Source organism: Acipenser ruthenus, chromosome 2 (assembly GCF_902713425.1).
Source record: "Acipenser ruthenus chromosome 2, fAciRut3.2 maternal haplotype, whole genome shotgun sequence".
Classification (NCBI taxonomy): Eukaryota; Metazoa; Chordata; class Actinopteri; order Acipenseriformes; family Acipenseridae; genus Acipenser; species Acipenser ruthenus.
In genome coordinates this window covers 11,700,032-11,725,366 of record NC_081190.1, presented here as the reverse complement: position 1 = coordinate 11,725,366, position 25,335 = coordinate 11,700,032, and the positions used below count along the sequence as shown (strand labels likewise).

Below are 25,335 nucleotides of genomic sequence, written 5' to 3'. Positions count from 1 at the left end.
TGATAACTGCAGGGTGGAGGATTCCATTTTCAATGAGTAATCAGTGATATAGAAACACATGTGTGAAAATGTTAGACCACTTTGTGCTTTAATTAGGCATCTTAAACAACTCCTAAAAAGTCTCATGCATTTCACCATTTGTGGCTATGTGTTCCTTTTCTCTTACTATTTTTAATTAATTGCATCATGTGACCTATTAAAGTTATCAGTTCCATTAGACAATCACTAATTTGCCTGTTTTGACCATGTTCAGTTCCAGTGGTGTGATTTCATATGCACAGCCCATCAAAACCACAGAGTTTATACACTGTGTACACTGGATTCAGTGTCACAGCCCCACCTCTGGAGAATCACAGATGCTGTGTGGAACAGTATGTTCAGGTTGATGAGACACTTCACATGATGCTGTGGTTCAACATTTCTATCTGATTTGTCATAATCCGATGCGTGTTGCAGTGCCAGTTAAAGATTAATTAAATAATCATTTACATTACATTGTCATTTTCACCCATATGGTTAAAATACTACTGCATTAATAATAATAATAATAATAATAATAATAATAATAATAATAATAATAATAAAATACAACTTCACATTTTAGTAGGCATCTGTAACAACTTTAGCTTGTATTTGCATCTAGTATTTGAAAGCATTTCAAGTAACAATAAGCACAGTTTAATATATCCCATTCAGTCTGCTCTCACATTCAGGTTAAACACTGTAAGTGCGGAAGGGTGGTGCAACCTCATTATACATTCTGCTTTTCCACGTTACACATTTTGCTTGTTGTTTTACATACAGTTCTAGTATTTTAATTAAGTCTCAAACATAAAATATTTTATTCAGCTTCTGAAATGTGTTAGCTGTACACATTCTCTAAATAACACTACCATGTGAGTCTATACTGACGCCGCAAGCCTCGCAGCGTTCATTAACAGCGAAACCACATATTCTGCGTGTACAAACAGCTACGAGTTATCCGTAATGTGTCGGTACCTAAGGGCTAACTCATTCAATTATTTAATCCAGCACTGTATCTCAATGTGTCAGTTTTACAAACAGGATAAACTCCTACAGCGTGAACACACAACTTTTAATGCGCTGCATTAACGCAAGTTAGATTTCAGGTTGCCACAGTTTGTAACAAACACTGGATTGTACTGTACTAAGAAACAAACGCGAAAACAGTAGCGCATTGTCTAGTTCTCAAGGCACTTGTGTCACGGATTAGAAATGTGGTCCAAAGTAGCAAAACTTTTAAATCGGTAACGGTTACAACTTCCCCCCGCTTGCTGATATATATTTATCTCAATCAACACACATTTTGTTTCACAGCAATGTTTTCTGAAAAAAGTGTAGTTGGAAGATTACCAAACTGTATTTTTTTCTTCAGAAAAGTTACTGGTGCATCAGTCATTGCAGTATATAAGAAAATAACTAAACTCAGCAACACGTTTTTACAAATAATTATTAATATTATTTTCGTGCAATCAAATGAACATGTCCAAACACAAGTGTCTGCGGCATGAAGTGAAACGCCTTACCTAGGAGTATTTGCAGTTGCAGCACACTGTTAAAATCCATGACTCCAGCAGTGGAAAAAGCTTTTCTAGATAAGAGGTCATTCAGATTGTTTGGTGCCTTTACTCTCTTCTCTCCAACATTTCGCTAAACGTAACACAACTTTATTTGGATTCGTCAAGTTGGTTTATGTGTACAGTACTGTTATCAGTGTGAGGGGCGGGGTTTAGACTGGAACGTCATCAGACACACCTTGCTGAAAAAAGCCCAAATCAAGATGTAATATACATGTATTTCAATTGAGGTCATTTACACCCACTGACTCAACGAGCAGTCATTTCATCCGTACACATCACCGCAGTGGGAGATTGTTGCGAGATTTCTGTATCGATTCCAAATAAGGTCAAAACGGAGAGGACCCTTAACTTTATGTCCGTGTAACTACCTGGCAGTATATACCAGGCTGTTACACACTGGAGCCGTTTCACAAACACATTCGGAATGTTAGACGGGTATTTTACATTTGCATTATCATTTTTTAGTTCTAATTTTACAATTAAAACCAATTTGCAACTGTTTTGATCAAATTCTGTATTATTATTATTATTATTTATTTCTTAGCTGACGCACTTATCCAGGGCGACTTACAATTGTTACAAGATATCACATTATTTACATACAATTACCCATTTGTACAGTTGGGTTTTTACTGGAGCAATCTAGGTAAAGTACCTTGCTCAAGGGTACAGCAGCAGTGTCTCCACCGGGGATTGAACCCACGACCTTCCGGTCAAGAGTCCAGAGCCCTAACCACTACTCCACACTGCTGCCCTTAAACTGTTTTTAATGTAATGGTTTCATTGTTCATTTGTTTCTTGTGTGTGAAGCGCTTTGGGATCCTTGTGATGAGAGGCACTGTAGAAATGGAAATGGTTGTTATTGCTGTTCCACTGGACCCGTTGAAACCCCCTCGCACAGCCCTGAAGCCAGCTGTGACTCTGGATCATGCACCCCCATGAAGCTTGTTAGATAAATGGAGGTATAATGAATAAAACAAAACCAATATCAAAAGGGACACAACAACACACATCTGACTAAAATACAAAATAAAATAACTCCCTCTCTGTAATGCACATATAGTGAAGACAAAATGTAATGTATATTTAAAAAGCACCAACGCTATATTTTTTAAACTATAAATAGCCTGGCTAAACGGTGGTCGGGAGTTCAGTTCGAAGGGACAGAGAAGCAAACCAAGTGCGTGAAGGAGAGCGGGTCGGGCGAGGGGAAGAGGGAATGGGCTTGTCCTAGGTTCGGCTGCAGGAGCGGGGCTGAAGCTGAAGCGTCATGTCTCCCGGAGAAAGCTGCAAAAACGTAAATACATCAGGAAAGATAAACACGTAATAGGCCTAATGTTTATTTAGGAATACTGAATAAGATGTCTGTGTTATAAAGTGCCAGCGCAGCTTTTCTGCAGTTCAGACACTGTATCAAAAGGGAGAGACAGAAACGGAAGTTAGACTGAGAAGTTTTTTATAGTTTGAACAACACCGGTACTGTATTTACTGTAGAAATATTGCATGAATCACTAGTATAGGGAATTGGGGGACATGCTGTAGGAGCGTTATATCCAAGGCGCGTTATAACCGAGAGCTTTACAGCGAGGGAGCACTTTATAAAAGTATGAGGTGTTCTGCACACTACTGCATACTGTACATATTGAACACATACTGTATGTATATCAAGGATATACATTATTATTATTTGTTTATTTAGCAGACGCCTTTATCCAAGGCGACTTACAGAGACTAGGGTGTGTGAACTATGCATCAGCTGCAGAGTCACTTACAACAACGTCTCACCCGAAAGACGGAGCACAAGGAGGTTAAGTGACTTGCTCAGGGTCACACAGTGAGTCAGTGGCCGAGGTGGGATTTGAACCGGGACTTCCTGGTTACAAGCCCTTTTCTTTAACCACTGGACCACACAGCCTCCTGGTGTTCTGATATATTTCTGTACACATTATTGTAAAAGCAAGTAACTACAGGCAAGCAGTGTGAACTCGTCTGGGCTGTAAATGTTTAATATCCTCATTGTGGAAGTCCTAATTGTCCTAAACCTTTTTCAGAAAAGCTTATCTGCACTAGCAGCTCCCAGTCTGACACTGCAGAAGAGACACCGTCCCCTGTCCCCCCCCTGTTGGAAAGCTCCGGGGCCGTTGTCCAAGAGCAATACATTCATGGTATATGTGGGACAGGCATCCTGTTAGAAGGTCTCTTTCTGAAATGAAAGACAGATGGCAAACAGCATTGCACAATAGAAGTGATGTCACTGTAGCTAATTTGTGTGTCGAGAGATTAAAATAAGGCATGAAAATGACATTTGAACCTATTATTTTAAATAGTTACCTCATCAGCTCAGTCTATGACCACCCCCTCCAAGAAAAACAAACAAACAAACAAAAACCTTTTTATTGAGCAATACAATAATGAGGAATGAGGTGTTAAAATAAATTATTACTGGCATTTTTTTTTTGTAATGTTTGTTTTCATAGCATTTTAAATTTCAATTCAGATCTATAAAATTGACTTGTCTGAGTGGATGGGTGCCGTTTTTTTTTTTAATTCTATATTTTTGGTTTAGGTTACTGCTAAATATACAGTCTAATTCAAATCTGGTGACAGAACAGTACCATACCTGCGTGGGTAAAATGATTAATAATGGTGACAATAATGGATTTGTAATCAGATTACTGTATAATGAATTGATCAGTTGTATTTATCTTATCCATATAACTGGTGAATGTGGCAGTACTCTTGACAATAAATATACAATTTCTTTAATGGAGAATACATTTTGAACTGTATTGTTGATGACATGAAGATCAAATTCTTTGCATTCTAATATTTAGTTATTTTTTCATATGCTTCCTAAACAATGGTTGTTGATAGATGAAACACTAGCTGTATCAGTCCAGAGATGACAGACAAAGAGAAGGAGATGTGATCCCTTTTATTGGACTAACTGAACAATAATTAACAAAACTCTTCCCTACTTTCATCTGAAGAAGAGACCTTTGAGGTCTTGAAAGCTTGTGATTAATTATTTCTAATAGCGGTAGTGCCCTCTTTCTTATGGCTTTACTGTCTGGTGTTGTTAGTGCAAAACTCCAAGCCAGTACACGTGCACTATGTCAACATGCGTGTGCGTAGAAAATAGGCCATTCTGGTATCTATTCCAAATGTTTGGCAAAGCCGGTTTTCCTTTTGTAAGAGAAATAATTTATTAGCAGTTTATGACTGGCATTGCAACAGAACAGACTGACAGGGTGTGTTTCAGTGTGCAGGGGAGTAAATCCACAGACCTTCTCCTTTTTAGTCCTGGTTACTTAAGCATAGGGCTTTCAGACTTCTCTTAAACATTAACAACAACTATATGAATCATTTTCACCTGAACGTTTGAAATGGTTTTAACTGGATTGCACAAGCGACTATCTTTTTACTCACTCAGAGTACGGCTAACTGGCAATTACTTGAAAACACATAGCAAAAGACAAAGTATCTGTCTGTCTGACTCTTCGCTACAGCATGTCTCTACCCCAATACTTGTTGGAAGGTATAAAGTATATCTGTCTCTTGTATCTGCCTGCCAGCCAGGGTGTAGCGCTTCACTAGCTGGGAGTTGCTGTGGTGTGGTGCACCAGCCTCAGCCGTTTATCTATCTATAGACTATGGAAGTGCAATGGTCAATGTAGCGCTCCCTGTGGGCCAAGATCAGCAACTCAACATGACCAGGATTTGAAAGTGCAAGCTCCTGATGACATGACTCACTCGCCCTGCACAGGGCCTTTACTGTGTGAGCCAATGGGGACCAACGTCTCTGTTTCTTTATAATAAGCATCTTTTTTTTTTTTAATAATTTAATTTGCCAATTAGTTTTTTATTATTTTCTCCCCAATTTGAAATGCCCAATTATTTTTTAGGCTCAGCTCACCGCTACCACCCCTGCGCTGACTCAGGAGGGGCGAAGATGAACACACGCTGTCCTCCAAAGCGTGTGCCGTCAGCTGCCCGCTTCTTTACACACTGCGAACTCACCGTGCAGCCGCCTCAGAGCTACAGCGTCGGAGGACAATGCAGCTCTGGGCAGCTTACAAGCAAGCCCGCAGGCGCCCGGGGGTCGCTGCTGCGCGGTGAGCCGAGGACACCCTGGCCGACCTAACCCTCCCTCCCCCCGGGCGACGCTCGGCCAATTGAGCGCCGCCCCCTGGGAGCTCCCGTCCACGGTCGGCTGTAGAATAGTCTGGACTCGAACCGGCGACGTCCAGGCTATAGAGCGCATCCTGCACTCTAGTGGGTGCTTTTAATGGATGCGCCACTCGGGAGCCCCTTATAATAAGCATCTTTTTAACTAGAGGAACAAAAACACACACAAAAATATTGTTTTGCTATTCCATGCTACTGCCATTCTAGGTGCTGAATATTCACGCTGACATCATAATTGTTATTTTCAAATTAGACCTTGAGGCTATAGGCTTCTTAGCCACAACTAATTATAACTGGAGCTGAGGTATTTTACAGTTATCAATAGCACAGTCTGAATATATTAGAAACATAGCCTTGAGACACCAAAACATCATAACAGTTGACTTCAACATTAATATAACAGGTACAAACAGCCACTATGTCTGAATTTGCTTATGTACTGAGGATGTTTTCTGAGTTTAGATTTATTTGGTTTTGTTCTGTGTGCATTCCTAGATGCCACATGATTTAAGAATTCTTAGAAGTTTGACATGTTTCAACATACTTGCTATAACAAAGCTAGCTATTCACAATAAACCCTGCTATAGCTTCTTCTTGGTACTCCCAGACTGCTCAAGGATTACAGACTGAGTTCTGATAATGTTTCCATCTGCACAGGCATGACTCTTTGAGAGAGTTTAATGCGAGAGGTCAGACAAGGCAACACACAGGTATCTTTAAAACAAGACCGGGCAAGATAACAATCGAGGAGCTCTTTGCTTTGTCTGAATTCAGATATCCTAATGGATTACTTCAGCCTGACAAGCATCTCTGTAGGGTTATTTTGAAGCCATGTGTCCCAAGGGTCCAAAGCAATCAATCAAATCTGTTACTCATACTTTACAGAAGGTGGATTCCAGCTAACCCATTTTTGTAATCACAACACAGGAGTGGGCAAAGGAGAAGGCATGAAACAATAACATACTGGCCTTTATACTACACTCGTCAGGTCACTGGTACTTGTGAGTCATTGGCTTGTCTAGACAGTCCAATGGATAGACCCAAAACTGTAAAGTGCTACTTTGTTGAAATACATTGCAACACACTTCAGTCAGGAAACTCATGCAATGGATTATTTATTAAAACATAGACAACTAGACAACATTACTACGTTATACTGATTTCACACTACATTCTTTGGCCTTTGGCCTTGCCTTTCGAGGTACTCCTGTCCATAAATGAGCTCGCAGATAAGTGGAGAGGCTGACCGTAGGGAAGCCATGGGCTGGAGGGCAGCTGCAAGCTGTAACTAGCTTTGAGGACACCAAGGTCGTGTCCTCGGTTGTTGTTTTTTTTTGCATCTTAAATGCTGATGCTCATGTAAAACTTCTGGTAAAGTACAACATTTTCTCTGTTGGTTTGCCATGTAACATAGATTTGGAGGTTGAATAGTACATACCAAGCAGTCATATAAATACTGCCAGCTATAGCTGGAAACCTAAGTTTGCCGTTGGTAGAATGCCAGCTCTGGCTATGGCCCTTCTGCCATCCCCCTGTTAGACGAAGCCAAAAAGCAGGTGGAGGCTGTGGTGAGGCGAACTCTGACACCCAGTTGGGACGCAAAGGATTGAGGTAAGACATAATTCCTTTCCTTGCTGATCACTGGATGTATTGTTTATCAAAGGACAGGTAAGATACTAGCTATTTGATTAACGATTTGATTTGGTATTGGAAGCACCTCAAATATGCTTTATATTTCCATTATAAACCTAACAGAGCATTGGACTCTTCACTGGTACATGAAACAACATCTTTATCTGCAAGTGCAGGACCCCATGTCAATGTTCAGTAATTACAAGGTAATGGTGTAGAATGTCATCTTATTACCTTAACCCTACATGTAATGAAATTATGAAGTGGTGTAGGACCTGGTCAGGGGGTCATGTTTTCAGTTTAATAAGGACGTGGTCCTAACAAAGACCCAGAGTACAGTATATATGTGTGCCTGTGGCTCGGGCACTGCTCAGCTATCTACCAAGTAATGAGCACTGCATCGGACAGTAATGCTTGCTGCCTCATTTTCACAGGCTCTCTCTTCCCTGTGTGCATGTACTGCAGTGCTGTCAGGTGTAATGTACTTTGGCAGGTATTCACCAAGCACACCTATGTTAACCTAGGAGATTCATGCCAACTCTCTTTATTTTAAACAGGGATTTCTCAACATTCAGCTTTCAAATGCTGTAGTAAATATTGCTTCACTCATAGTCAAAACCATTCAAAGTGAATAGGCTCATGTTTACCATGCAGATGTGGAACTATGGGGGTCTACCTGCTGCTCACATCTAAGCAACTGCAGATTGAAGACAGCTGGCCGCTTGATAGAAAACAGTATTTCAAATGTTACAGGTGTCCCTGGGCTGGCCAGGCACACAGATGAGATGAACAACCCAGCACTAAAGAACTGCACACAGCTTCATTCTGACTTGAAACCTTTGTTTTGAGTCCAGCCAGTTCGATTACAGGCTTTGGCTGCAATACCCCAGACAGCGATGCTTACTCAGTAGAATACCAAATTTAATAGAATGATAGCCTTGAATGCTTCTTTGTTTAATAACCCCTGGCGATGAGTCCAAATACCTGCTGTCTCACATAATGTTATGTTTATTTCAAAATAAATATTTACGTACCGTAAGTGTATAATAACATATGTCATGGGCCTATGGCAATATATCATTTATATGAGTGTGTGTTATTATTGTAACAGGTCGTGCTGTGTTAGGTGTCATCATTATCTAAAGTGGTAGAGACACTCGCTTGGGAACTGTGAGATAGCTAGTTCACACTGAGCCACCTGTAACATTAGCACCACTAAGCCAATAATGTAATTCTAGTAGCATATAGTGCAGTTCCAGTGCAACACTGCCTCGTCACACACAGTGCTATACAGTAGTGTACAGATCAATACAACAACGTGGTAGAACATGTTACACACAGTGCTATACAGTACAGTACAGATCAATACAACAGTGTGGTAGAACATGTAGGTAGTTATGTAAAAATGCTTACTGTATGTATTTTTAGATTATCATATAAATGTAATTTACTTGCCAGACATACATAAAATCATGTTTATTATAGTATATGCATTTTTGCTTTTTGTACTAAAAACTGTGACTATAAATGAATGGCTGCTGTAAGAAAGCAAGCATGTTCTTCTAGTTCAGCTGCAGTGCACTTACTAACACCGCAGTATGTTATAAATATGACAATAAATCTTTTAACTTCAGATTCAGTAAGGAGAAACAGCAAAACAAGCATTGAGTGTTTTAGGATTAGTGTAGAGTACAATCTTGATTACTCTGTGGGCAGAAGATAAGATTAGCAGACAGGCTGAACCTTATAAAAAAAGGTGTGCTGAAGGTGTGGGGTTGGTTTTCTTTCCCCTGGTAAACTCCACACGTATCCACATTCTTCTTATGGGAAGTCCTGAACAGTGCACAGAGTTGTGGGTCACTAACTAAAAGCAGCAACCCTATTTATCTTGGCCTGTCAGCTGCAGTTTATTTCTATTTGTAATTAAGTGGAACTTGCCCCTGGCATCATTAATAGGAGCTGATTCATAGTGATGGTAACGTCTACCTTTACCTGGATCCAGCCTCCCATCCTAACATACTGTGACAGGGGAGTGACTGCTTCGTTTACCTGTAAAAAAACATACTGCACTCTTTAAAATCATTACAGCAGTGATTCTGACAATAGTGGTCAAGCACAAACATTGCAAAGGACTTGGGCGTAACCACAGCTGTTGTGTTTCAGCTAAATTGAGTGCATCTCCCATTCAAATGCAGGCGGGAAGTATTTTGCAAATGACCTGAAAGAAGAAATCAAACCGTTGCTGATAACATTATTTTACAGACGACTGTAGACCTGCTTGGTCATGCTTGAAATACATTTGGAATGGGCAGACCAACAGCACTTGGACTTACAGCAGTTCTCTTTAGAGATCTTTACACTGACTCATCTTGCTTTCGTGCTTGAAAAATGTTGGTTCCCGGCAGTCAATAAAAAGACGATGAAAAGCGAAATCCGAAGAACTAATTCGATGATCCTGAACCACATGACCTCACACTTTTTATTAGTGGGGCTTTAACAAACCCATCTGCTGCTCTGCAACCAACATTATTTATCCACGCCTAGTATGGAAAAAAGAATATACAATCATATTTTTAGTTATGAAAGTGATACCAACTATAATCAGGTAAGGGAAACCATCCATTATATTACGACTGAGTCCCATCGAGGGAGACAGGCACCCAGTGAGGCTGAGGGAAAGTGCACTGCGCACAGCTGAGTCCCATAGAGGGAGGCAGACACCCAGTGAGGCTGAGGGAAAGTGAACTGCACACAGCTAAAAAGTCAACACCAGAATTCTCTAATGCAATGCTGAGGGTTTGAAAGATTGATCATTTTAAAATTATGAATCGAATAACCCTCGATAAGAGCGTCTGCTAATAAGTAAATAAATAAATAAATAATATGTTCTGGAGTCCAGGTAAATATACTAATGACACCCGGGTGAGAGAATGATTCCTGAATTGAGCTGTTAGCCTGCATGCTCTAACAGTGCAGATTGAGATTAAAAAGCCCTACTACATTATACACTGTTACATCATTACAGAAAGACTCTCAATAGAACCCTACTACATTATACACCATTACATCATTACAGAAAGACTTTCAATAGAACCCTACTACATTATACACCATTACATCATTACAGAAAGACTTTCAATAGAACCCTACTACATTATACACCATTACATCATTATAGAAAGACTTTCAATAGAACCCTACTACATTATACACCATTACATCATTACAGAAAGACTTTCAATAGAACCCTACTACATTATACACCATTACATCATTACAGAAAGACTTTCAATAGAACCCTACTACATTATACACTGTTACATCATTACAGAAAGACTTTCAATAGAACCCTACTACATTATACACTGTTACATCATTACAGAAAGACTCTCAATAGAACCCTACTACATTATACACTGTTACATCATTACAGAAAGACTCTCAATAGAACCCTGCTACATTATACACTGTTACATCATTACAGAAAGACTCTCAATAGAACCCTGCTACATTATACACCATTACATCATTACAGAAAGACTTTCAATAGAACCCTACTACATTATACACTGTTACATCATTACAGAAAGACTTTCAATAGAACCCTACTACATTATACACCTTTACATCATTACAGAAAGACTCTCAATAGAACCCTACTACATTATACACTGTTACATCATTACAGAAAGACTCTCAATAGAACCCTGCTACATTATACACTGTTACATCATTACAGAAAGACTCTCAATAGAACCCTACTACATTATACACTGTTACATCATTACAGAAAGACTCTCAATAGAACCCTACTACATTATACACCATTACATCATCACAGAAAGACTCTCAATAGAACCCTACTACATTATACACTGTTACATCATTACAGAAAGACTCTCAATAGAACCCTGCTACATTATACACCATTATATCATTACAGAAAGACTTTCAATAGAACCCTGCTACATTATACACTGTTACATCATTACAGAAAGACTCTCAATAGAACCCTGCTACATTATACACCATTACATCATTACAGAAAGACTTTCAATAGAACCCTACTACATTATACACCATTACATCATCACAGAAAGACTTTCAATAGAACCCTACTACATTATACACCATTACATCATTATAGAAAGACTCTCAATAGAACCCTGCTAACATTATCCACCATTACATCATCACAGAAAGACTCTCAATAGAACCCTACTACATTATACACCATTACATCATTACAGAAAGACTTTCAATAGAACCCTACTACATTATACACCATTACATCATTACAGAAAGACTCTCAATAGAACCCTACTACATTATACACCATTACATCATTACAGAAAGACTCTCAATATAACCCTACTACATTATACACTGTTACATCATTACAGAAAGACTCTCAATAGAACCCTACTACATTATACACTGTTACATCATTACAGAAAGACTCTCAATAGAACCCTACTACATTATACACTGTTACATCATTACAGAAAGTAATGTTTTCATTAATCACCTGTTTAAAATGGGTTTATCTGGAAAAGAACGGTCACAAATTAACCATAAGCTAGTGTATATTAATGGAGTGTGTGTATAGGATATGATGCATTCAGTGGAAAATGTTGGATGTCTTTCAGTTTGCAAACATAATGCAAGCTGTAAGTTAATGCTCAGGACCTTCATATGCTTTATTATATGGTTGTGCGTAAACAGTGATAATAATATAATACTATTTAAAAGTTTTCTACTTCAAAAGACCTTAAACACAAAAAAACATACAATAGGTTTTAAAAAGTTGTGTTATCTAGCTAGCATTGCTTAAAATAATGGTAACATTAATGGATCACTGCTCTACAGTTTGCATTTATTAAGTCATGAACATGTTTTTAAAAATGGTCTGGGGCCAAGTTCAAGTCGTTGTTGTTTATCACATAATTGTGTCATATAAAAATAACCTTGCCAGACAATGTTCAAAAACAACTGCAGTTTAGGCTATACTTAAATGTACATAGACACCCTTAATACAGCTTTCCAGACATCACACAGAAATGGAATTCAAAAGGCATCATGTCTTGCATTCATGTAAAATGAGGTGGAGACTGGAAGCAAGTTCTTGATAATGAAGCCCCTTCTTCTTCAGTGTGAATTGTGACACACAGCTGCTGTGCTTGTACATGACTTGCTGGAAGCAGGGTGTTGATAATGAAGCCCCTTCTTCTTCAGTGTGAATTGTGACACACAGCTGCTGTGCTTGTACATGACTTGCTGGCTGATGGGGTAATAAAGCTGCTTGAACATGTCATGTACAGACTTCTTGCTGAATGTAGACATTTGGTGTGGAGCAATGTTTTAAATATAGATGTGTTTGTTATGAGACATTGTCATGAGTATGACGAGAGAGATAGCCCATAATAGCCACAGGCTAACTGGCAACACCTTGCTGTGATCTTATAATTATAAAGCCTTTGAGATCAGTCGAAGAAGACATGTTTAGACAATCATAGAGAAATGTTGCCTAAACTTGTATTAGGGAATGCACGTTTTTGTTAAAATAAATTAACATGTGCCTCTGGATTGGGGCTCTCAGGGTCCTGGGACTCCTCATTTTACTGGCCCCCCTAACTGACCAAATGCCACCTTGATTGTTATAAATCTGAACATACAGTGGGTCCCATGGAAAACTTCCACCACACCATGGCAGGTCTGCGGTACCGCGAGGCACGGCACAGTATACCACAGGTATCAGGCGGTGCAGCTTGAAGTGTAAAACCATACTTTCTTTTTCCAGCAGGGTGCACCAGAGAGCTTTTAGGAATAGAATGAGCTGTTTTACCATTTTTCCTGAACAAGATTATTTCTGCTTCGGGTTTATTTAAAGCTCAACTCCCTCTCTTGGATACTGTATTAACAAATGTAGGCTACTGTATTTTTACAATTAATTTGCTTTTTTAAAATTTTTTTAATATAATGCAGGACTGGGGTAGATGAGAGGGAATATAATGCAGGACTGGGGTAGATGAGAGGGAATATAATGCAGGACTGGGGTAGATGAGAGAGAATATAATGCAGGACTGGGGTAGATGAGAGGGAATATAATGCAGGACTGGGGTAGATGAGAGGGAATATAATGCAGGACTGGGGTAGATGAGAGGGAATATAATGCAGGACTGGGGTAGATGAGAGGCAATATAATGCAGGACTGGGGTAGATGAGAGGGAATATAATGCAGGACTGGGGTAGATGAGAGGGAATATAATGCAGGACGGGTAGAAGAGAGGGAATATGACAGGAAGCAGGTCTCTAGTCTGCTCCTGGTGAAGCTGAAGAGCGCATCACACCACACACCGCCCTGCCCGCTGCTCTGTTCATCCATAATGCAGCACATCACACAACACTGCCCTGCCCGCTGCACTGTTCATCCATAACGCAGCGCATCACACAACACTGCCCTGCCCGCTGCACTGTTCATCCATAACGCAGCGCATCACACAACACTGCCCTGCCCGCTGCACTGTTCATCCATAATGCAGCGCATCACACAACACTGCCCTGCCCGCTGCACTGTTCATCCATAACGCAGCACATCACACAACACTGCCCTGCCCGCTGCACTGTTTATTCATAACACAGAGCATCACACAACACTGTCTGCTGCACTGTTTATCCATAACGCAACTCATCACACAACACTGCCCTGCCCGCTGCACTGTTCATCCATAACGCAGCGCATCACACAACACTGCCCTGCCCGCTGCACTGTTCATCCATAACGCAGCACATCACACAACACTGCCCTGCCCGCTGCACTGTTTATTCATAACACAGAGCATCACACAACACTGCCCGCTGCACTGTTCATCCATAACGCAGCGCATCACACAACACTGCCCTGCCCGCTGCACTGTTCATCCATAACGCAGCGCATCACACAACACTGCCCTGCCCGCTGCACTGTTCATCCATAACGCAGCGCATCACACAACACTGCTCTGCCCGCTGCACTGTTCATCCATAACGCAGCGCATCACACAACACTGCTCTGCCCGCTGCACTGTTCATCCATAACGCAGCGCATCACACAACACTGCCCTGCCCGCTGCACTGTTCATCCATAACGCAGCGCATCACACAACACTGCCCTGCCCGCTGCACTGTTCATCCATAACGCAGCGCATCACACAACACTGCCCTGCCCGCTGCACTGTTCATCCATAACGCAGCGCATCACACAACACTGCCCTGCCCGCTGCACTGTTTATTCATAACGCAGCGCATCACACAACACTGCCCTGCCCGCTGCACTGTTCATCCATAACGCAGCGCATCACACAACACTGCCCTGCCCGCTGCACTGTTCATCCATAACGCAGCGCATCACACAACACTGCCCTGCCCGCTGCACTGTTCATCCATAACGCAGCGCATCACACAACACTGCCCTGCCCGCTGCACTGTTCATCCATAACGCAGCGCATCACACAACACTGCCCTGCCCGCTGCACTGTTTATTCATAACGCAGCGCATCACACAACACTGCCCTGCCCGCTGCACTGTTTATTCATAACGCAGAGCATCACACAACACTGCCCTGCCCGCTGCACTGTTTATTCATAACGCAGTGCGTCACACAACACTGCTCTGCCCGTTATACAGAGGAACACAATGCTTTTATCTGATTTCCAGACACTAAATACCATACACCACATAGAGATGCAGTATTAGGTTATGCGTTTGAAAACAGGAGGAAACACAATGCACATGTCTGTACACTTTAGTTTTTATTAAAAAAGATATTTCAGTGACAGTATTTCAAAGCATTTTTTCTGTGCTATTGAAGGTACGGAATTTAAACCAGTGCTTTGCATTTAAAACATTTTTTTTTCAGTTATACAGTGCAGACGACAAACAATATAATGCTTAAATTATTAATTTCAAATGCTACGGGTGCCAAATTAGGCTTGTCTTACATTATTTTCCACGCATATATTCATATAGTTATTTGTACACTTTCATATAATGTTACAAATGAAAGGAGTGCTGACCAACTTTAAAATAGATGCACTGTGCTTCTGTTTTGCATAACATTATAACTGATCCCCTTAGAGTTATGCTAAAGATACTTCTGCTCAACTGGAGAAGCTGTTTTGTAGATAGACAGTATGCCTGATAAGAGTCTAATAAGTGCAAGCAAATGGATTTGAAAGCCTGAAGGCTCCTTTAAAGTAGGAAATGAACTAACACATGCATTGTTCATTACATGTACAGTATGTGCAAAATCTTATTGAAAAAAGCAGCAAAACAATGGTGCTCAAATCTGAAACAAAACATTACTCTAATACAAAATGTATTCACATACTTCAAAGTACTGCATGTGTGTCAAAGTGAATAATAATAATAATAATAATAATAATAATAATAATAATAATAATAATAATAATAATAATAATAATAATAAAGCAAAACAACAAAGTTATAAGATGCAGAGCACAGACAAAATTCCAATCCTTTATTATTATTTTTTATTTTTTATTCTACAGAAATTCAATGACTTGAAAAGAACAGTGTTCTTGTAAAACTGGAAATCAAGTTTGTCATCAACTGTATGCTATTGAACAGACCGGCAATGCCATACATACGAAACACTGCCACGTTTTAGACCCATCTTCTAAAGATGACTCTGCCATGTTATGTGCAGAACTGCACGTTATTTGTGTTGAAGATTTGGGAATAGGCTGATAGCTTTTTCAAAACAACCGTGGTAATGCTTAAAACCAGTGGACACACAAGCAATGCCTATGTATAAAATGCTAGTCATAGAAATGTACCATTTGTAAATACTTCAGTCTAAACGAATGCACACTACATCTCTTCAGAGTGATAATGCTCAGCATTTTTACTTTTCAAGCACAATTTAATTTAAAAATAAAACTCTTATTTTAAATAAACACATTCATATACAGTATAATACTATGTTTTTTCTTTAACTATATATATATATATATATATATATATATATATATATATATATATATATATATATATATAGTAAGACAGCAGGGAGGGGGTTAAAATCCTCCCTGCGTAGGATATGTGGGCAGGCACCTTTTTGTTAGTTTCTTTTATTGTTTGATTGTTTTTGCTTTATTGTTTTATTGCTTAATTATCCCCTGCACCTGGTGTTTATTATTAAATTAGAGCCAGGTGCAGGGGATAAAAAGATGGGCAGTCAGTTTGATTGGGGCTGTGGTGGAGAAGGAGGCAGAAGAGGTGTGCTGCTTCCTAGCAGGCAAGCGGAAACAATGGCCCAGCTGGCCTATGCTAGTTAGGTTCCTGTGTGTTAGTTAGTGCTCATTGAGGAGCTAGGTGTTTATTTTGTGTTTGGTTTTTGTTTATTGTGTTTATTAAAAGAAATAGCGTGTCATGTTGTAAAAAATCAATTTCATGCATCCTGGGTCTGATTTTAAAGGGGCAAAGAACTGTGAGTGGTGCGAGTCATTTACAATATATATATATATATATATATATATATATATATAAACTGTTAACAGATGTATAAAATGATGTAATTTCAAGCAGTGGGTGGCTTAGTAACTGTTTGTAAGGAGCAGAACTTACAGTGAAATGCTTTCAACTACAGGCAATTTGAGTGCACACTGATGCCTTGCACGTCCTCCTGCCTCATCCAATGTGAGATGTGGAGTTTCATACTATACTCATGACAAAACAACAATAATGTCTGGCACTGTGTGCTTTCTGGTCATGAGAAGTGTAACAGTTTGGAAGTGTAATACTAGGGTATATTATCTTTAGGATTACATATGAAGTATGGCACTGCTATTCATTCATTCTCTCTCTCTCTCTCTCTCTCTCTCTCTCTCAGATAACTGTGTGCAATTATTCAATGCTTCCATTCCATTGAACAGCAGAAACAATCACATTTATCGTTATTGCAGGCGTTGTTTGTCTTGTTATTTGGCACTTTCAATAAGTCACTATAATATAAGGACAGACAGCCACACTGTGATTAAAATGTTATCCAAGGTATGTCGTATTTCCCTATGGGATGTACTGATGTACTTTTTTAAATGCTTTCTAATTTCAGTAAAAAAAAAACAACTTTGCTTAACTGTGGTGATAGCGCCGCCTGTGGTGACAAAAAAGAATGCAAACTCAGCAGGCAAAAAAAACCAAACATGTGAAATGCAAGACACTGCATAGCCATTCTGTACACAGTGTAATGCTTAAATTAAAACACAGTCCTGAGGATAGGAGATGGAAGATTTGTGTGCAGACGCTTCTACCACTTCTCCTCTTTTGTTGCTTCTTTCAACGGCCTCTTGAAAAAGCCAGCCTGTTATTAAAGACAGCAATAACAATGCAATTCAGTTTTGTGTTCTACCATCAAAGACACAACAGAAACAAAAGCCACTAACAAATCAGGAAGAGTTTCAGCTTTCCTTTAACTCTTTCAGTTCTGAAGAACAAACTCCATTATTGAGTATACATGAGAAAAGGAAACCATTCTTCCTGTGAGGTTCCAACGTGATTTCCGATGGCATGTGTTAACATACAGCTCTAAGATAAGGCATTGGTATTGATATTCCATTTAGAGCATTGGGAGGTTCTTTCTATTCCATGTAGAGCATTGGGAGGTTCTTTCTATTCCATATAGAGCATTGGGAGGTTCTTTCTATTCCATGTAGAGCATTGGGAGGTTCTTTCTATTCCATATAGAGCATTGGGAGGTTCTTTCTATTCTATATAGAACATTGGGAGGTTATTTCTATTCTATATAGAGCATTGGGAGGTTCTTTCTATTTCATGTAGAGCATTGGGGTGTTTCTCAGCCTCTCCCTCCCTGGCTGGCTGGGTGATGATGAGACCTCTGGGTTTCAGAGCAGTGTATTAGTAGTAGTACTCACTCACCTTCCATAATCCAAAAATCACCAGTGCCAGTATCAAGAGGCCAATGAGCACACTCATGAGTATAATGATCCAGAGAGGTATTCCACTAGGGGACTCCTTCGACACCTTTACTGTTACCTGCATATGAGAAAATACAAGTGTATGAAACCCAGCCGTGCTTCCCCTCGTCTTTCTTATTATGATAATGAATGGGCCGCCACAGTCTGACCTCACTGTCATAATATTTATTTCCTGTTTTCTTAAATTGTTTTATTATTATTATTTAACATTAATAACTGTATTTAAACATATGTGTTTATTATTATTATTATTATTTTGATGTTTCTGGTACTGAAAAATAATACACAGGTCTACAGATCTGAAGGGACTAAATGTATGCGTACTATATAGTATTTAAATATGTATCATGCACTTAAAACATTAATATATGTGTTTTTTAGAATGTGGTTATGATGTTTCTAACATAAATAGAGCAATTAATCGTGCAGCTATTAAACCAAGATCTGAGGTACTTCATTCTGATTTCAATGTTAAACAGATTGAAGAGAGACCAATTTTTATGACTGATTTTTCAACACAGGACTATTTAAAATTTAACAGTATCTAATAGTACTCACCAGTCTGGTTTCACTGTCTGTGTTTAGAAGGATAACTGAAGAAGGGTCAGTAATTTTCAGCATTGCACGAACAAGCAAATTTAAACTTGAAAAATCAGCCTGAAAGGAAAAAGCACAGCAGAAGTGTCAACAGTGTCACCTAGTGGTACAGCTAGGTCATTGTAACCCATTAAATTAACATGTAAAATAAGTGAACTAGGTCCAGAAGTGTCAACAGTGTCACCTAGTGGTACAGCTAGGTCATTGTAAACCATTATATGAACATGTAAAATAAGTGAACTAGGTCCAGAAGTGTCAACAGTGTCACCTAGTGGTACAGCTAGGTCATTGTAACCCATTATATGAACATGTAAAATAAGTGAACTAGGTCCAGGTGACGCTTACTTTCCTGAAGGCCGGTCTCCAGACTCGCAGTGTAATATTTACTTGAGTTGTCTGTGAAGGATCTATAGCACACCGGAGGGATTCACATCTAGAGGTATTACACCCCTGTGGAAAAATATTAAAAGTGACAGGCAACCTAGCAAAAGAGCAACATACATTGCAAAGAACTGACATTTTTTAATATAGCATGTGAGTACTTCAGTTTCTAAGATCTTTTGTAAAACTTTTATACAGTTAAAGTTTTATACATGTAATATCTGGATGAATTATGAAATAGAAATAATCTTCCCTTTCTGCTTCTATTCAGGTGTACATACAAATAGTCTCAATGCTGCTCTTCAGGTGTACATACAAATACCACAGTCATGTACCACAGAGAGGAAGCTGAGAGAGGCGGCACATTACATCAACTTGGAGCTAACCATTCAGAACAGCTGGAAGCACCTTACTCACTCAGGCTACATGAAACTCATCTGAACACATTATATGACCAACTCTATGTCAAGCATCATAGAAAGGTAAGGGGTCAGAATTGTTTTTTATTTTTTTTATTTGATACTCGCTCTTCAACAATAGATGACTCAATTAAAGCATGTGCTGGGCTATAGTGACAGCGGGGACTCACCACAACATAGCTGTTGAGCGTCTCCTTCAGTGGGGACGACACATAAGGATTTGCAGGGCTTATATTGAATGGGTTGACCAGATGGTGTGCCTTACATTTCACGTTCTGTATATATTAAAAAAAAGTACTTTTTAGTCATAGGTTAAATGTGATTGTGCTACAGATTTATCACACTTTTCATGGACTGTATACTGTGTACAGGACTGTGTGCCACTAAGCAAATGTTTGCTGATCCAGTAGGTTAGCTGATGGGCAAAGAAAATAAAATCAAAAAAGGAATTGATTGCAAGTTTGTGGAACACAGCCACGGCTGCTCACAGAACAGTGCAGCAGAATTCTAAAGTTTGAATTTCTCTGATTAACTCTCAATCGTTTATATACACATGCTGCAGTGTGCAAAGAGAATAGTCTTACCATTGAAGTGTTCACAGCTGTCAGGTATAATAGGGTATTCTTTCGTGGAGACTGGTAGGGAAACAGGATCTCCAGTGTGAGAGGAGGCATTGGCCGATGTGCTTCTCTCTCAATCTGTTAGGGTGATAGGGAAAGCAAGTGTGTGTAACACTGATGATGTGAACCACAGGTAAAAACTGATCTGTAATTCCACAACTCCTGATAAACTGCTTAAGACTTCATCACTAAAAGCAGCAACCAATATATATATATATATATATATATATATATATATATATATATATATATATATATATATATATATATCACCCAATATAATTAACTAATTTTGCTTCATAAAGTCAAATGAAACCTGCTACATAGTGTTTCATTAACATATTTAATGACATACTGCTTTGTAGTTTTCCATATATTTAACGAAAAACTGACATAAATTATGACATATGAAGAAATGTGACATTTCAAAATCGAACACGAAATACTGTACTACTATTATGGCTTCCGGCAGATATTTGTGATATTATTTTGCAGTTTCTTTGGTGTTAATCTTAAAATTATAGGTAATGCAAAACTTGCGTCCATAGCTCTAGGTGTGTTATGACTGTGGCAGTTACAGGTAAGGCAGGGGTGTGTAATGAACAATATAATGGGAACAAGGCTATACCCCCTTCAGTCACTGGGTGTTTAATTGTAACTCGGAATCTATTTTAATGCAAGCCAACTTCTCAAACCCCATGAAGTTCACCAAAACTGTTTGAAACATTTCTAAAACTGTAAATAAAAAATGGTGACCGAAGCGGATCTAGTGATGCATATCTGTAAGATGAGTTCCTCCTTCTTACCACATAGCTGATATTCACTTCATCCCCAATCAACTCAGTAGTGTTTAATACACTTGGTATACTTTCTTCCTCCTTTATTACTGAATGATACTCTCTGATGGAACTAGAACAGAAGCACATGTTACAGCTGACAACTGAATACAGACTGAATTGAATAATAAATGTAACCTTTGGTTTGTGGGGGAAAAGCCATGATGTTGGTGTTGTATAACTGTATCATTTTCTATTGAGGGTTTGATTTACAAAATCTAACACACTTTTGCACACTGAAATAAAAAGCGTGGAATTTGAAAGTTTTTTCACGCCAATGTCACAGCCTAATGCTCACATCGCCTAATTTTCACGCTTGTCATTTTTAGCCTCGGCCAAAATTCACAGGTGAAAGTTAGTTGGGGTGAGCATTAGGCTGTGACACCTGTCGCGTAATTCAGAGTGCTCTCTCATTGGTTACTAGTGATGACGTTAGAACATTTATAATTTTTACAAATTGAAAAAATACTGGTCTCTCTCTTTCTAGCCTCTAATTATAACTAACACTAAAGCTGTGTGCAGTGGCAGTGCAGATTAGGTAAAAACGAGTTATATGATTGTCACCTGGGTTGTGCCATCAGCCACCTAAAACAGGGGGCGGGGGAGGGGACTTTTCTAATAATTAAAGTTACACACCTGACAAAGTGTGTGTCACTGCATGCAACTGAACTACTTCACCTGACAAAGTGTGTGTCACTGCATGCAACTGAACTACTTCACCTGACAAAGTGTGTGTCACTGCATGCAACTGAACTACTTCACCTGACAAAGTGTGTGTCACTGCATGCAACTGAACTACTTCACCTGACAAAGTGTGTGTCACTGCATGCAACTGAACTACTTCACCTGACAAAGTGTGTGTCACTGCATGCAGCTGAACTACTTCACCTGACAAAGTGTGTGTCACTGCATGCAACTGAACTACTTCACCTGACAAAGTGTGTGTCACTGCATGCAATTGAACTACTTCACCTGACAAAGTGTGTGTCACTGCATGCAACTGAACTACTTCACCTGACAAAGTGTGTGTCACTGCATGCAGCTGAACTACTTCACCTGACAAAGTGTGTGTCACTGCATGCAGCTGAACTACTTCACCTGACAAAGTGTGTGTCACTGCATGCAACTGAACTACTTCACCTGACAAAGTGTGTGTCACTGCATGCAGCTGAACTACTTCACCTGACAAAGTGTGTGTCACTGCATGCAACTGAACTACTTCACCTGACAAAGTGTGTGTCACTGCATGCAATTGAACTACTTCACCTGACAAAGTGTGTGTCACTGCATGCAACTGAACTACTTCACCTGACAAAGTGTGTGTCACTGCATGCAGCTGAACTACTTCACCTGACAAAGTGTGTGTCACTGCATGCAGCTGAACTACTTCACCTGACAAAGTGTGTGTCACTGCATGCAACTGAACTACTTCATCTGACAAAGTGGGAGTCCAAAATTATATTTAAATTAGACTGAAATTAACTTTGACGCACAGGACAAAGGTGGAGGCCTCTCATGTTACAGTAAACCAGTCTGCTGGCCCCATTTACTCTGCATACAACAGGTGTCTCTGATTATTGTGTATTTACCAAGTAGATAGTGAGTAAATACATATGTACTTACACATCATTACAGTTTTATTATGCTGTGGCAGAGTGTCCCGCCCCTATTTATTATTATTTGTATTTGTTTGCGGCGCGGATAAAAGCGCCGCGTCTTTTAGTATTCTTTTTTATATTTTTTATATTTATCAAGCATCCTCACGGGTTTTAAATTATAAATATAAAAAACAATACCAAAAGACGCGGCGCTTTTATCCGCGTTGCAAACAAATACAAATAATAATAAATAGGGGCGGGACACTCCGCCACATATGCATAGTTACAATGTACTCAATGTGGAAATCTTTTGGCACGATATATGTAAGTTCACAAGTGTATCAGAAAAGTGTTAGGGTTAGGGCTAGGGTTCGGTTTGGGTGCAAACAATTCCACATTAACTACATTGTAACACTGCATAACAGCATTGCTATTATGTGTAAGTACACATGCATTTACTCTTTACAGTAATTAGAGACACTTCATGGAAAGTGTAACCCATACAGTACATATAGAGAGAGTACGTGGGGAATTGAAAGGTCTCTTTGTCACATGATTTAAATGGCAGGTGGAGGTCTGTGCTAGGTATTTTTTTTCCTTATGTTGCACATGAATTTGTTTATCCTGTGCACATGAATACATTATTATAGTATCTCACACCTGCATCAGTGCTGTATGTGTACAACTGTGTTTTATTGCAAAACACAGCATTGAAAGAATTTGGTAGCCTAGTGGTTAAAAACATAATTGCAGCTCACTTTCCAGAAATGAAGAAAACCGAAAACATGCCAAACAAAACCACAACAGATTTGCAAAATGGGTTCTAAAAACAAGTTATTACAGTACTTACCTTGAAAAACGCACACCAGCTTCGTATTTTACTGGAATCATAATGGTGTTAAAGTTGTCATAAAGAGTGGCATCTGGCTCTTCACTGTCACTATAATAAGAATAATTTATACAACAAAGCTTTGGAAAAAAAGCATCAAAAACAACAACAGCCAGAAAAGACCAGAATGAATTGGGATGTGCATTGTTAATGTATTTCCTTCCTTCTCTGTTTCAATCTACGAGTGCAAGGAATCCCTGTATGTGGAGATTCCAGTTCCAGTGAAAGCACTTCTTGGAATTCCCTTGGACTGTTCCTGTTCTACTGAGAACACTCCATCGCATTGACTGAAAACTTCGAGCCATGCCAGTGAACCAATAGGAAAGTCTGACACAAGCCCAGAATGCTGTTTAAATGTCTGCAGGACAACATCAGAGGAAATGTAATGTTGCTCAGACAGGTGCAGGATGACTATATCTATATAAGTGCTACAAGAGCCCATGCCATTATTCTTACAGAAAGGGTGCATTATTGAGGAGTAGATGACAAAAGCACTGGAGTCATACAGATGACATGAAAGATAGCATTGTGCTGCAAGCTAGCACAGGTGTCGAGTCTTACCTTGTTGCGTATAAATGGATAGTAATATTCTCCAGGAAATATGAGATATTGAATTGAAATATGATGTTAAAGGTATCCTAAATGAAGAAAGTGCATGTAATTATTAGGATAGATATATTTCAATCACGGAATGAATGTTTTATAAACATGTATTACTGTACATGACTGATGTTCGGTCAAGTAAATCTAACCATATCCAAAAGGAAACAAACAGCGGGATGGTCAAATCTAGAGGAGATATGATTCATTATAATGCCTTTACTTGATTTGAAACAGGACCCCACAGATGTCTCCTGTAAAAACAACATTTCCCACCATAAACATGAGGCAAAGTGTTTTCATGCTGCATAAAGTCGGATATTGTACATGTGCATTGTATTCTACAGTATACCATGGGCAGTAATAATAATTGTAGAATAAGCTGTGCTCTCACCATGTCTCCCTTACTCAGGAATGGATATCCCACTGCACATGTGATGTTATGATTAGATTCACAGTCTTTCTCTCTAGGCTACAATAAGGAAGAAAACACAGAACATGTTTAGGGCAACGTCTTTCTTTCTCTCATATAAGCAATACAACAGTTTCCTCAGAGGTACAGACTGGTCCCCTTTTCTAATGTTGTTGAAGCTGACACCCTGGGATCCTTCAAGAAGCTGCTTGAGATTCTGGGATCAATAAGCTACTAACAACCAAATGAGCAAGATGGGCTGAATGGCCTCCTCTCGTTTGTAAACTTTCTTATGTTCTTATGTAAGCAATACAACAGTGTGCTAAGAGGTCCAGATTGCAGTTCCCTTTCCTAAGGAAATCTAAAAACATGAGAATGGAAGAAAATATAGAAATGAAAGGAGGCCATGCGCTCTATTTGAGCTTGTCCAGTTCCAAGTAGCTGATTGATCACAAAACTTTATCAAGTCGGGTCTTAAAGGATCCAAGATATTCAGCCTCGCTGTTCCAGGCTGAACAGAGTCAGTTCTTCACAGCTCATTCCTTTACACCCTGTGATGAGTCT

The 25,335-nt window shown here is 39.3% G+C and overlaps 2 protein-coding genes across 3 annotated transcripts in view; both read right to left on the bottom strand.

Annotated features, from left to right (window-relative positions):
• Positions 1-1,741, bottom strand: part of LOC117403518 (integrin alpha-2-like) — a 54,078-nt gene extending 52,337 nt beyond the window's left edge. The window contains exon 1 of the mRNA XM_058989389.1: positions 1,548-1,741. Coding sequence (XP_058845372.1) covers positions 1,548-1,587 — 40 coding nt within the window. The 5' untranslated portion in view covers positions 1,588-1,741. The remainder of the gene's footprint in view (positions 1-1,547) is intronic.
• A 13,454-nt stretch (positions 1,742-15,195) lies between these two features.
• itga1 (integrin, alpha 1) overlaps positions 15,196-25,335 on the bottom strand; it is a 75,234-nt gene continuing 65,094 nt past the window's right edge. For both annotated transcript variants that reach the window (XM_058989370.1, XM_058989376.1), the window contains exons 21-30: positions 24,754-24,831; positions 24,321-24,397; positions 23,721-23,810; positions 21,243-21,345; positions 20,401-20,514; positions 19,987-20,091; positions 19,362-19,466; positions 18,978-19,076; positions 18,361-18,477; positions 15,196-17,785 (exon numbers count right to left, since the gene is read on the bottom strand). In XM_058989370.1, coding sequence (XP_058845353.1) covers positions 17,732-17,785; positions 18,361-18,477; positions 18,978-19,076; positions 19,362-19,466; positions 19,987-20,091; positions 20,401-20,514; positions 21,243-21,345; positions 23,721-23,810; positions 24,321-24,397; positions 24,754-24,831 — 942 coding nt within the window. In that variant the 3' untranslated portion in view covers positions 15,196-17,731. The remainder of the gene's footprint in view (positions 17,786-18,360; positions 18,478-18,977; positions 19,077-19,361; positions 19,467-19,986; positions 20,092-20,400; positions 20,515-21,242; positions 21,346-23,720; positions 23,811-24,320; positions 24,398-24,753; positions 24,832-25,335) is intronic.